The sequence below is a fragment of the Electrophorus electricus genome, chromosome 9 (assembly GCF_013358815.1).
Source record: "Electrophorus electricus isolate fEleEle1 chromosome 9, fEleEle1.pri, whole genome shotgun sequence".
Taxonomy (NCBI): domain Eukaryota; kingdom Metazoa; phylum Chordata; class Actinopteri; order Gymnotiformes; family Gymnotidae; genus Electrophorus; species Electrophorus electricus.
Window position 1 is genome coordinate 5,943,459 of NC_049543.1, and position 14,196 is coordinate 5,957,654.

The following is a 14,196-nucleotide window of genomic DNA, read 5'->3' on the forward strand; positions in this document are numbered from 1 at the left end:
TAATTTTTAACGCTAATATACATCTTGCAGATGACAAACCCGGCCGCAGGCTTTCAGTGTAGCGGCGTGTAACCCTGACCCTTCATGGAGAAGTGAAACGAATCAGGCCATGCTCTTTCAGCACCAGCACACTATCAATAGGAGACCCAACCTGGGAAGAGGATGATTTTATTGGCAAAAAAAAAGAAAAAAAAAAAGACATTTTACAGAAATTAGTGGAAATTACATGGCTACACACAAACATGCCTAGTGGAAGCAGCTGCTTTTTTAGGTTATAAATCATTTAGTGCTAGTGGTTATAATGCAAACCCTCGCAAACAATCTCTTTTAAAAATGGAAACTAATAAATAAATTTTGAAAGTTTAAAAAAAATATTATATATAAATAAATCAGGATGTAAATACTGGTGTGAATGAAACTGGTTTGTGAGAGAACTACTCACATCATCCTACACGCAGACACTGCTGTAGATACAGAAATGAGACTCAGTATCCTAAATGAGACTAAAACCATTGAAGCTGTAACATGTGCCACTCAATTGGTTTTCTGATACTAACCTGAATCTAAGCGTATCCAGGCTTCCCAATTGCAAAACTCTCACAACAAATAAAAACTTAAAACAAATAATATGCCCCAGATACGTAACACAAGCACATAAATAAGCTGTGTAACACCCCCTCCAAAAAACCAGCCCAGATCAGAACATGGAAGAAGGTGGCACATTATACAAATTTACTTTAACTAAAATTTTATTGATGTTACTGCCAATTTTACAGAGAAAGTCCATAGCATAATACTTGGTTTTGCTTCCCTTCTGTGCAGAACACATATACACATCTTCACTTCATACACTCTAGACAAAGTATGCAGCCAAAGCTGCCATTTTATCTTTGGGTTTTTTAGGATTCCCGCGTCCACCAGGCCGCCTCCCTCGACCCCGTCCCCTTCCTCTGCGAGCCCCGCCCCCTCTGTTCGTATGCATAGGGTGCCGCATGGTGGCATGTTTGAGCTCCACCAGGTCCTGGAAGACCGCATCGCAGAAAACGCAGCCAGTGTGCTGCGTCTCGCCGTCGAGCAGAGGCGAGTGCGCCTTGTGGAAGTCCACCATTACCAGCGAGGCGTCGCAGGACTCGCAGCTGTCCTGCGACACTTGCACCTTGTGGGCATGCTCGAAGAAATGCACCGCCACGTTGCACCTGTTGCAGGCCATGCGCCACTTTGGGCCGGAGCTGGGGTCGAACACGAGTACGCCCGTCTCGCATTCCACGCACTGGCCAATCCCAAGAGAGTTGAGAGAGTGAGGACAGGACGGATGAGTGCACTCGTTACAGCCCATACCTGCATCAGGAAGGGAGGGAGATATTTATACGTTGAAAGGCAAACTGCACATGCCTGAGAGATCTGAGATACACCAAGACTAAGACCTTAGAGACTAAGAGAAAACATTCAAATATTATTCCATCTGCTGTTAGATCAACTACATTTCCCAGCTTACACTCATGATGAGCCTTTGTAATATGCTCCCACCACATCAGGTTATTGCTGTTTGAATATGTAAGCCTGTTCTGGCTACAGTACCTTTCTTCATGTCTCTGAAGGGCGGGTTACTGTAGCAGTAGGGACACAACGGGTAGCTCTTGCCGCGAGGGCCTGAGGTCCACAGCACCAGTTCGAACTCATCCAGAGGACACCTGAGCTCCTTGTAGAGCTTGATGGCCCCGTTCTGGGGCAGACTGTACGTTTCATCGCAGTGCGAACAGTGCAGGCGACTCGGCTTGGCCTGGGATGAGCAGAGGGCACAGCGGTGTGTGAAACAAGCACAGTCACACAGGGCCCCTGTGCCTCAGGTGGGGTGCCACAGTCACAAGGGCCTACAACCACCCACGTCTTGACGTCACCGAGCCGGTGTGGCACAATTTAATGGGCAAATTAAATCACCAAATGTCGATTTTAATGTGCAGAGAGAGAGTGAAAGAGAAACTTTATGGTTAATTCATGAGAAGAAAAATGAAAACAGCAGTATTTGATGGTTTTTCCCCCCATTAGTGGAACTGTAGCTCCACGCATGCACTCAATTTACATTCAAAGCTCTTATCCAGAGTGACCTACATGTTTATCTGTACAACAGTGTATGCTCACGATCTGGGAAACGACCTTGCACTACCTGGGCCGGCAAAGCTGCCGACTGCAAGAGAGTCATCTAAAAGCATCATTGCTTTCTGCGCTTGAAGGCCAATCCTCTCCACAGAGACGTGAAACCTTCTGAGGGTTCTCTAACCACTAAAGAGCAAACATCATCCTAAGCCACTGTGTTATTCTGATTAAGTGATTCATGTGAAAGTTATGATCCATCTTTAATCATTATTAGAAAAAAAAAGAAGTGAAGTGAAATATGAAACTTTACTCTGAACTACCACAGGTTTACTGCGGCTTTCTCACTGAAAGCAGGAAAAGGAAGCTCAGTTTACACTGCACTGCTAACCTACAATCATATGTGCTGTCTCACAAAAGATCGGTATCTGACAGACAAACTCCGTGTGTGTGCCATGGAGGGTCATCTTTAGCAACGCAGCACAACTTAAATGGTACAGGCTGTATACTTCCGAGTGCCGTGAGATCAGATGTAACCCCTGCCTGACCTGGATGTACTTCAAGAAGCGATGGCACTTCCCGCAGCGTGAGTGGTGCTTCCCCGTTGCAGCAATGGGTGAGAAGGAGACCTCCATCAACTCATCCATACCTGCACCACACACAGAGGGTTAATAACCTGTCATAAGGGTGATATTACAATGGTTATAACCGGTGTGGACTTGGGTATGATATGCTGGCAAGGTGTATGAAAGCCACTAAGAAAAACACTGACATGGCTGACGGTAGATCAACTCAGCTCTTCAGAACATGCCTTGTATAGGCCATATAACCATTTCTGCAATCTTAGCCATCTAAGGACATCTTCAGTATGCTTACTGGCAATGGAGTCAACGAAGTAGTGGAACTTCCTCTTAAAGATGTCCAGTGTGTGCTGCAGGACCTGGTGGAAGTTGGCTTTCCCCAGAGAAATGAGATTCAGCTGCTTCTCCACCGCACTGCGGATGGTGGGCAACACCAGCTCCACGTCTGTCATACAGTGGCACCAGGGATATGCACGCACACATATGCACACACCGCGAGAGAGGGAAACAAACTGTTAATAATTACATGTGATTTAGTCTGAACAAAGGCACGTACCAACGCAAAAAGTTTTCGCTACGGAACCAAGAAACACGAGCCGGAGTGTAACGCTGGCCCTCCTGCTCACCGATCTTGTAGTAGCCGTGCACGAGGACAATTCCCAGGTTGGTGGGCTGGAGTTTGCGGCCACTCTCTACCGTCACGTAGTTCCTCTGGCAAATGTTGTTAATGTGGACGGGGATACTCGCATCGGTGCCTCAAGAGGTTAAAAAAAAACCGCAAAAAAACGACACTAAACACGCAATGACAACTCCACATTAGAGTCTAAATAAAACCGCTGTGCCGAAATGCAATAATACAAAAGACTGAGAGTCATGTAACCTGTGTATACAAACCCAATGTGCCCATTCCCTCTACACCTGCTCACACCATCACAAACCAGTTCCACACAAACTTGGAGCTCCTCCCACTTCTCCCTCACCAATGCCGTGTTTCTCCATGAGTGTGATAAGCTCCGCCTCTGTCAGGTAGTCGGGTGGGCTGGTCTGTTTCTCCAGCAGCTTCACCTCCTCCACGGTGAAGGCATCTCCTCTCTCGCATGCTGGTAAGGCCTCTTCCAGTGGGATACCCTGCCAGGGCATCACCTCCGTAAAGCCTGATGCAACCACCCACACCCACACACACACACACACACACACACACACACACACACACAATGCATGAATGCGAACGTGTGCGTACGCACACACACGCAAAGGAGCTTCCGCAAGCCAGTTCTCACCGACACGTCATGTTTGATAAATATGCTGACTGCCTGCTCTAAGGTCCTGCCCACATCGCGCATATTCAGCGATCGTTAATTCCCTGAAGGCTGCCTTCATTTGTCACACGCACCGGGCGAGAGGAGGGTCTTGCCGGTGCAGCAGAAGCCCTCGGTGCCAACGCGGAAGGAGATGGTGGTCTGCAGGAACCTGCAGTCATGGCTCACCGTGGCAATGAAATGGCGCGTGATGTACTCGTACAAGCGCCAGCCGTCGCTGCCTGCACAGACACGCAAACTCACTCACACGCTCGCTCTTCCACTACTTGTGAGACAGGCAGTGGTCTGGCTTAAAAGAGGAATTTTAGCTCTTGTCCCGAGGTGATCTATCAAAGAGATTAGCAATGAAGCCATAAATTAACACTTTCATGTCCACAAACAATGCTAGCTATTGACTTTGCTAGAGATAGTTTAGTCCAACATTCTGTCCAACATGCAGGCTTATAATGTGGGATGATGGTGACAAGTTTAACAAAGTGGTGAGGATTCACATAATTATTACTCTGGTAGAATTATTATTAATCTGGGGGGAAGGGGGGGGAGGGAATGAAAACGATTTTGTTCCTGTGTGGGATTTGCAAGCAAAAGTCGCTATTAAAAAACCTAAAGGCAAATATGTCAACTATCTATGTGGCATGAAACATTGGCAATATTTTAACATCTCTCTGATTTACTGGACACTGCAGTGTAAAAAAAAAAAAAAAAAAAGTTATAATTATCTTAATATTTACATTATAATTACCTTAATACCTACGTGATAACTATCTTGAGATCCATGTTATTATCTCAATACCCACGTTATAATTATCCAAGATCTTTTCTCAAGTGGAACTACAGCGTGGTGGTGAGAAGTTGGGTTCAGTCTTACCCAGCTCACTCTCAGAAGCAGACCTCATGGGGGTGATTGGGGGATGGTCTCCTGCATCCACCCCTTTCCTAGGACGGTTAAGTCCCTCAGCGAGCAGAGCTTTCACCTGCACGCACGCACGCACGCACGCACACACACACACACACACACACACACACACACACACACACACACACACACACGGAAATGAACCAGGAAGCAGTAAGCAGCAGTCAGTGAAGGGCCTCAAATCTGCAGACAATCACTCATAACATGATGGCGCTCAAATCACATGGTGAACGTGCTAGCATTTAGCAAGCCAACAACCTAAAGATACAAGAGAATGGCAGCATGGAAGAGGAGGAGGAGGAGGAGAAGGACGAAGATGGCGCTCACCGTCTCGGCCCAATAGCAGTTGTTGGCCTGCTGCCTGAGTGTGCCCTTGAGGTCAAAGTTCTCTGGGTAGTGTGTGGTCTCTGTGCGAGGGTAGCTGATGTAGCCCTGTGTGTATAAGCGTTCGGCAATCTGCATGGCATGCTGCGGGCCCATTCCTAGACACACACACACACACACGCACACACACACACACACACACACATGCACGGACAATGCACGCAAATCACATCAGCTGATAAATGAATAGACAGTACTTTGAAAAGTACCATACAGGAAGCTGTGACATGAAAGTGCAGGAATCTCCTAACCAAGAGCAGAACTGGCCACCCGCAACATTTCCACTGTGTTCAGGGCAAGAGGCCTCTGCTTGGCCTTCTCCTTCTTACTGACCGACTCCACCTGGGGATGGTGGAATTGCAGCAGTATTAAGCTTCTGCAACATCTCCGAGTGGTTCTGCGGCGGGTTTAAAGCCCTGGGTATATGTATAATAACTGCTTATTGGAAAATGAATTACGGATGTTAAACTGTTTTGATTGTGTGACGCAAGAGAGACACAGCAAGGATGTTCAGGACACACCAGAGCGTCTCTGGTCGTCTTGGCCATATTGACGAACATCTGTCCAATTTCTCGGTCAAAAACCCGCACACGGTCCCAGTCCAACGTGATAGGAGTCTCTTTCCCTCTGAACACCTGCACTCAAAAATCAACATCCCAACATCCAAATTGACATTTCATACTTAATGAATGAAAATTAATGCTGGGAGAATGAAAGCAGCCTCATTTGTGTTATGCCAGCTTCCTGGAACACACCACCGTCCCCTTTCATTTGGCATTACTACCTTCTCAGCCACTCGCCAGACCTGTTTTTTTTAATGATCTTTGTGCTTAGACACATTAGCAAGGACACCAAGAAGAAGCAACTACAGCTGATGTAACCACCAGGGGCGGTTCCCTGCCCTGTCAACAACCACACTCTTTGAGACAATGAAGTGACTGGCTGAAGGTGATTGAACCTAAACTGGCTTAGAACTGGAGTTTCATGTTGGTTCTGCGCAGCTGAGAAATAATTAATTTAGGCTTTCTAGCATCAAAAACAACAACAGCAGACAAGATTTCACTGGACCAAATGCTTAGGAAAATCACATGAAATATAGGTTTATAGATGTTTTTTTTTAAAAGCTGACCTTGGCCTGAATGACCCAGTACATCTCAGGTTTGAAGGACTGGATCTTATCATGCCGTTCGACACAGAAGCCCAACGTTGGAGTCTGGCACGGGCCAAATGAGATGAGGGAAGAATCCAGGTTTCCATATTTGCCCTGAAAGTATTTAGTCTGGAACCTGAAATCATGGGAGATGTTGAGAGGTGAATCAGGGTCACAGGTCTGGGATTGACTGAAAAAAACAGCCCAGGATAAATATTTATGTGTTCATCTTCATCACACACACACACACACACACACACACACACACACACACACACACACACACACACACACACACACACACACACACACACACACACACACACACACACACACACACACACACACACACACCAACCTCCTATACAGTGCAAAAGTTCTAAACCACTCAAGCTATTTATCCCAAGCTATTTGTCATGCCAGTGAGCATTCAAATGTATTCATACTTACTGTGTGACAGTAAAAATACCCTAGACACCTTGCTCTGGAAGAACTGCTCTAGAGGAGCAGCGGTACAGCACTGCAGCGTCTGCGTACCGTGTAAAGGCACAGCCGATGCGCAGGTCCAGTTCCTGCCGGGCGTCCACAGACAGAGCCTCGTTCCTGTTGGGCTCGCCCAGGTGCTCCATGGCCTTGCAGATGTCTGTGTCCGTGATGGAGCTGAACTTGGCCCGGTAAACGTTCCGCTCATTGCCCTGCGGTTTGTTCATCACTGGCTGGATGGCGTCCAGAACCTGAGCAGACAGCACACGTGCGTGAGCGCGGCTGTTCCGCCCTGCGCCGCCCACTCCCCCGCTGCGATCCAAACATCTCCCCGGTCTACTGGCCATGGCTGCACTGGATCAAACATCTCCCCGGTCTACTGGCCATGGCTGCACTGGATCCAAACATCTCCCCGGTCTACTGGCCATGGCTGCACTGGATCCAAACATCTCCCCGGTCTACTGGCCATGGCTGCACTGGATCCAAACATCTCCCCGGTCTACTGGCCATGGCTGCACTGGATCCAAACATCTCCCCGGTCTACTGGCCATGGCTGCACTGGATCCAAACATCTCCCCGGTCTACTGGCCATGGCTGCACTGGATCCAAACATCTCCCCGGTCTACTGGCCATGGCTGCACTGGATCCAAACATCTCCCCGGTCTACTGGCCATGGCTGCACTGGATCAAACATCTCCCCGGTCTACTGGCCATGGCTGCACTGGATCCAAACATCTCCCCGGTCTACTGGCCATGGCTGCACTGGATCCAAACATCTCCCCGGTCTACTGGCCATGGCTGCACTGGATCAGACCCACCTCGAAACAAATGTTCTCCCCTTCTTTGTCACAATCCAGCCACAAAACAACACAGTCACAACCTCTTGCTTCAACCTGTGGATGACATCATTAAAATCACTGTAAACAAGCCCCATGAAATCTATTATAGTGCCTTTAATAATCTAGGCTCAAGTGACCATCAGGAGGCCAGTGAGCACTAGTTGTATTAGTACTAATAATGTGCTGCTTTGTGATGTACTCTAGACATGTAAAGCAGGAAGAGTCACGGTCACCTGCAGGAACTTGACCATGCTGAGTTTGGGGTTGGCCTCCTTCTTCTCAGTCGGTGCTTTGCTGAACAGCTCAGCAGGATCCACTTTATCCCAGCTATTGTACTTCCCTGTTGTAGGACAGGGCGCAAATCATTATCAGGCACACAGAGAGAGAGAGAGAGAGAGAGAGAGCGAAAGAGAGAGAGAGAGATGGAGCAGGGCAAAGAGAAAAAGAATATAGGAGAATGAGTGGAAATGCATGTGTGCTTGTGTGGGTGTGTTATCTAAAACCCATTAAGATGGTAACACTGTTGTATGTTTTTATTGCTATGCATTAGTGTTCATTAATGCCTAGCAACTGAAAATTGATTTGAAGTAAAAATTTGAAAACTGTAAGTCAATTAATTGCATTTACTTGCAGTAAGCCCTTTTAAAACAACCCCTCGAATTTGGTGGACAGGCTCACTTTTATATTCCTTTACATTAACAGAATCCAGATAACCTGCAGCTATTATGAGTGGTATCTGTTACTTGCGGCTATTATAAAAGATGCATGTTGAATCAGGGGAGATGAAAGACTTGCCTATGAAGTCCAGGCTCATAACATGGCCGCACACAGAGGTCATCTTGAAGCGTACGGTCTGGCCCAGGAAGCTGCCTGTGTACTCGTGCACTGAGCATGCTCCATTCAGGCCCTTACGGCTGGAGCAGCTGCCTGTGAACGCATCAAGAAGTCAAATCATCAGGAGGTCCACCCCATTTGTGACAAATAAACAGAAAGCATATAAATCCACACTATGTGGATTTATATAGCGTTCTACTGGCAAAAGAGCCAATTTAATTGCCACGGAGAATCTATAAATGACCACAACCTCCATTTAATTATCATACGAAAAGATCAGAAATGGAGTTGACCATTTCAGCCTGACTCGGGCCAACTTTCACGGCCAACTTTCCATGCAGATCAGAGGACAGCGAGAGAACTTCTGAATGAAGGTAAGGTTGGGGGGGCATTATGAAGCTCTCTCCCTCCCTCCCTTCTCCTGACCTAAACTCAAGAGGTGGATGACGCTGACTACCGGCTTCTGGCTAATGTGCCGTTGTCATGTCTCGCTCAAGGCCGGAATCTCATTTGCACACGGAAGGCTGTTGTGCCGGAGCCCCTAACAGGGGTGTACGCGTGTGGCTCCGACTCTGCCCACATGCCACCACCGCTTCCTCGGCCCGGGGTGACCCCATGGCCCCCCCAGGCTGCTACGCATTGATATGGGGTACATAAATACAGGCCCGGGAGAAGGGAGAGGACACCTCACTGTCTCCGGGCTCCAGCTCCTCTCCAGCTGCCCACACCTACCGTCTCTACGCACCTGCCTTCGGTACCGACGGGACAGCATGGAAAAGCTACAGGTCAGTCCCTGCCTGTTTAGGACTAGGAAGGAGTGTAAGACTAAGACTGGGAAGCTGAAGCCCTCCTCAGATTCAGCTGAGCATGTCAGGAAGGTTTCAATTTGTCAGGAAACTTAAAGTGCGTCAGGAAGGTGCCAGATTTACCAAGGAGATGAAAGGTTTAAGGCATTCTAAAATAATTTCATATCTGTTTAATTTTTTAACTCCAACTTACTACTTCGATTCTATTTATTGTTCTGTATTTTTCTGGTTTGATGCATTGAAACTACATTGAAAATTGACTCCAAAAACACACATGTGATTTGACAAACTGCATTGCAAATTATATATATATATATATATATATATATATATATATATATATATATATATATATATACACACACACACACACACACACACACACACACAAACACACACACAAATAATATTCCTAATTGATCTGACAAATCTGGAGGGCATATGCATTTAACGAAAAGCCATTTTACTAAGTGAAATGCCTCAGCTATGTGAGTTAACATACAGCTAAAAATCAAAACGAAAAAAAAAACCCAGCATACTGTTGCAGCCAAAGTTAAATATTTGCAAAGACTAGCTGAAATAACACTGTCGTCATGACAGCATTAGCTGATTAGTTCTACAGACTCTTTCTCCCATCCCCTCCTCAGCTCCTGAGTTTTCTCGGTCTGACTCTGCTGCTCTTGGACCCGGGCCAGTGCACTCCTGTCGTGGGCAGGTGTGTGGAACAGGAAACTGCTCCTCTCTGCATTCCCAATCTGCAGGATTACTACACTCAAACCACCAACCCGCCCAACCGCCTCAACGAGCGCAGCCTGGCCGCGTGGACCTACGCGTGAGTATGTCCGCGGGGTTGGTCCTGGTTTGCACGGGCACTGCGTGCGTTCACCTGCAGTACCTCGTTGCCTCTGCTGAGCTATTGAGAATTTAACAAAGAGAATACACCCGTGTCTGCAGCCCCGTTAGACGCGCAATTGATTCTGATGCGATTCTTTAGTCTAAATTCCGCAAATGTCATGGCTTTGATCACAATTCACATTCGTCTTTTTTTTTTTTTTGGTTATTGTTGCAATTTTAGGTTCCGTAAATGCAACGATATGTTGGAACACGTTTCTAAGCGTTTCTGCTTTGTTCCTGCCAGGGAGAACGTTGACCTGAACCGCGTGCCACAGGTCATCTACGAAGCCGTGTGCCTCACGAGTCACTCGTGTCGGGGCGTGGACGGCGCGTCGCGAGTGGAGAGCGTTCCCCTCGCGATCAGAATGCCGGTGCTCCGTGTCAACCCCGCGTGCCAGCTCCGTGCCATCGAATTCGAGTCCATCAATATTGCATGTATATGTGCAACAGCCCGACAAAACTAACTGCTGCTATTTGCTGGGGGGGTTTGTTAGTCACGTCTACGTTTCAAATCATCTTACGTACATCGAGAAATCTCTTGCAGTGGTATTGACATTCTGATGTAAGCTTGCATACAATAAAATACAGTTTTTCTGTTTTTGTTTTTGTTTTCTTAACTGATACACCCGACTAAATCATGCTCGTATAAATCAAACATTCCAGTGCTAGTTTCTGACTGGGCAAACCAAAAATAGGGAAAGTCTCTGCGATTTCAGAAATTTCCTGGGATGTTCTCTCTTGAATATGTCAAGAACGGTGGTTGTCAGTCTGTGGCCTGTCACCACTGTCTGCTGTCCTCCTAGTTGGTCATTATAACTAGATTAGTTGTATGTATATGCAAGTATGTATAGGCAAGTTTAATGTATATGCAAGATTTAAAATAAAATACCAGCTAGCTGTATTTTCTTAAGCCAAGAGAACTTTTCCCAGCAAGCCTTTGGTCGGGAAGGCATACTTGGCTACGACTGTAACGTCAGTTATGTGCATTGAATAAACCCGATAGCCAGTCAATAGTAACCTTATGCGCCTGACTGGCTAGCGTTAGCTAAATAAGCCGGTTAACGTTACCTGGAGGCTCACTGATCGTCGTTACATTTTCAGCGAGCAATCTATTTGCTGGAGCTATCTAAACCCGTAGTGAGCTAAAACGTAGCTAATTACGCTAGACATTCAAACTTACCTTTTGAAAGAATCTTAGCAATTGACTGAGCCAAGGATGGCTTCTCAGCAACCATCAAAACAGTCCTCATCTCTGGTTTGTGTTTCGCACAAACGCATGGAACTGTGATGGGCAACGACTCAATTAGCTATAAAACTCGCGTAATTTTTTAAAAATATTTAAAATATTCATTCAAATATGAGCCACACTAGCAGCCTAACAAGCCAGGTTGCTACATGAAGCATGCTTTTCCATTTCCGGGTCACCGTTCAACAAAGTAAAGTTTTATCCGCTTGATAGTATAGTGGTACAATGCCGGTGTGTTTTCTTTCAAGCTAATAAAAAAAAGTTTGAATCAGAAAGTTTTCAAATGTAAATGATGTGTTTACAAAGTCTTACATTTCTAAACTTCTGCGGAAACGCGGTCCTTTACGACAAATCGAAGGTAATGTTAGCCTACAGTCTGACAAAATGCTACTAATAATGTTTTTATTGAATCTTTATAAACATTCTATTGTTAAGTCAACAAGAATTCCTTTGGTGCTGACATTGTCCTACAAATAAAACGGTGGCTATATACTTAAACACTTCAGAATCCTCTAGGATAGTGCAAAGACCACATCCCATTTTAAGTATATTCCACTAATCTCCCCCAGACGAGACAAAAACATCAAATTCATGCAAATTAAGACTAAGGTAAATGACATTTCAAGTAATAACTGTGGTACTGTAGCCTGCAACTGCTTTTGATGTGCTACCTGTAAATTTATTAACACAGCCACTAAAAGAACTGTCATGAAAAGATCAATTATCACCCATTCCTCCTAATGCATTACTGCAGGTGTTGTCAACTGTATTACTTAAAAGATATGTAATCATCTTTAAATCTGAGAAACCAGAAGAAGACTTGCTGATTGTTTTGTTGAATACCTTCAGACCATCAGAATTAAGGATTTGTCATTTCCACTGGCAAGACATTTTAATGCTAATGGACATTGCAATAATGGCCTATCTGCACTGCCAGTTGTTGCTATGGCAGCAATGAAGTTAATAAACTCAAGGAAAAGAACTGATCTACATTCTCTGAACTTTAGAACCCCATGCAATGAATGTTATGCTTTAAACATCTACTTTTATTGATATAAACTAGATCTACCTCCTAGAACTTCAGAAGCACTTTGTTTGCACAGCTGATGAAGGACCTCTGTCAAGCAAAGATTAACAACTCTGGCAGCCCGCCTGAAGAGTTACACGAAAAGTAGAAGCCAGGAGAATAAACAGGATGTTCTCCTATGAGTCATCAAAAGTGTGCTCTCAGTGGCAGATTAACAACATGAGAACAGACCAACCAAAGCTGGAGACTGAACAATCCTGGAAACACATTTGGGAGAAGGAGGCATCACACAACAACAATGCCCAGTGGTTAATAAACCTGAGAGCAGAAAACGGCAACCTCCCTGAACAGGACCCAGTAACCATCATGATAGCAGATGTCCAAGAAAGGGTCTCAAGTATGAAGAGCTGGACAGCTCCAGGCCCTGACATGGTCCACGCCTACTGGCTAAAGAAAGTAACTGCACTCCATGAGTGCCTGGCAGCACAAATGAATCAGCTGCTAACAGATGAAATGCACCCTGAATGGTTAACTAAAGGTTGGACAGCAACAGTGAATGCAACAGTGGTCTCAGTAGTAACCAGAGCACTAGAGCTGTGACCTCCTATATATATATATATATATGTATATGTGTGTGTGTATATAGGAGTGTATATATATATATATATATATATATATATATATATATATATATATATATATATATACACACACACACACACACACACACACACACACATATATATATATATATATATATATATATATATATATATATATATATATATATATACACACACATACTCCTATACACACACACACGCATACATATATATATATATATATACTCCTATATACACACACACACACATACATACATATATATATATATATACTCCTCTATATACACACACACACGCATATACATATATATATACACATACTCCTATACACACACACACATATACATATATATATATATATATATATATATATATATATACACACATACACACACACACACATATATATATATACTCCTATATATACACACACACATATACATATATATATATATATATATATATATATATATATACATACTCCTATACACACACATATACATATATATATATATATATATATATATATATATATATATATATATATATATATATACACATACTCCTATACACACAGACACACACACAGACACACACACACATACATACATACATATATATATATATATATATATATATATATATATATATTTATTTATTTATTATTATTATTTTTTTTATATTATTATTTTTTTTACATTTATTTTTTTATGTATTTTTTGAGCAAAAGGGTGCGTAAACATACATGAATGTTTCGGACAGAGGTCCTTCATGCAAAGTGCTTCATAAATAAATACATATCTAGACCTCGTGAAGGACAACCAATAAAAGCAAGAGCCTGTGATGCACTATATTGCTATATTACGCCACACCAACCATGGCCATGAATTTTGATCAATACATGCCCATTCATTTGTTGATCCCCATTCAGACACTGTAAACACTGGTGATGCTGCCTCTACAGTTTTAAGATGTTGCCTTAAACGTCTAGTATTATTTAATT

General features: G+C 44.3%; 1 protein-coding gene across 2 annotated transcripts; it reads right to left on the minus strand.

Moving 5' to 3' along the window:
• Window positions 1–162: 162 nt before the first annotated feature.
• On the minus strand, window positions 163–11,703 carry top3b (DNA topoisomerase III beta). 2 transcript variants are annotated; one of them, XM_027023181.2, is made up of 17 exons: window positions 11,478–11,703; window positions 8,559–8,690; window positions 7,997–8,103; window positions 7,743–7,817; window positions 6,979–7,175; window positions 6,421–6,577; window positions 5,813–5,926; window positions 5,543–5,633; window positions 5,235–5,389; window positions 4,860–4,965; window positions 4,066–4,212; window positions 3,653–3,826; window positions 3,299–3,427; window positions 2,968–3,117; window positions 2,640–2,740; window positions 1,579–1,780; window positions 163–1,338 (listed from the first exon to the last, which is right to left on the minus strand). In XM_027023181.2, the coding sequence occupies exons 1-17, from the start codon at window positions 11,545–11,547 to the stop codon at window positions 854–856; spliced, it is 2,592 nt and encodes an 863-aa protein (XP_026878982.2). In that variant the 5' UTR covers window positions 11,548–11,703; the 3' UTR covers window positions 163–853. The 2 variants fall into 2 exon arrangements, with proteins under 2 accessions (XP_026878982.2, XP_035386147.1); XM_035530254.1 differs by lacking the exon at window positions 4,066–4,212.
• Window positions 11,704–14,196: the final 2,493 nt, after the last annotated feature.

Coding starts and splice junctions, on each gene's coding strand:
- top3b (XM_027023181.2), bottom strand. CDS start 11,547: ATGAGGACTGTTTTGATGGTTGCTGAGAAGCCATCCTTGGCTCAGTCA. Junction 3,827..4,065: donor CAAGACCCTCCTCTCGCCCG/GTGCGTGTGACA, acceptor TGGTTGCATCAG/GCTTTACGGAGGTGATGCCC. Junction 1,339..1,578: donor CTTCAGAGACATGAAGAAAG/GTACTGTAGCCA, acceptor TTCCTGATGCAG/GTATGGGCTGTAACGAGTGC.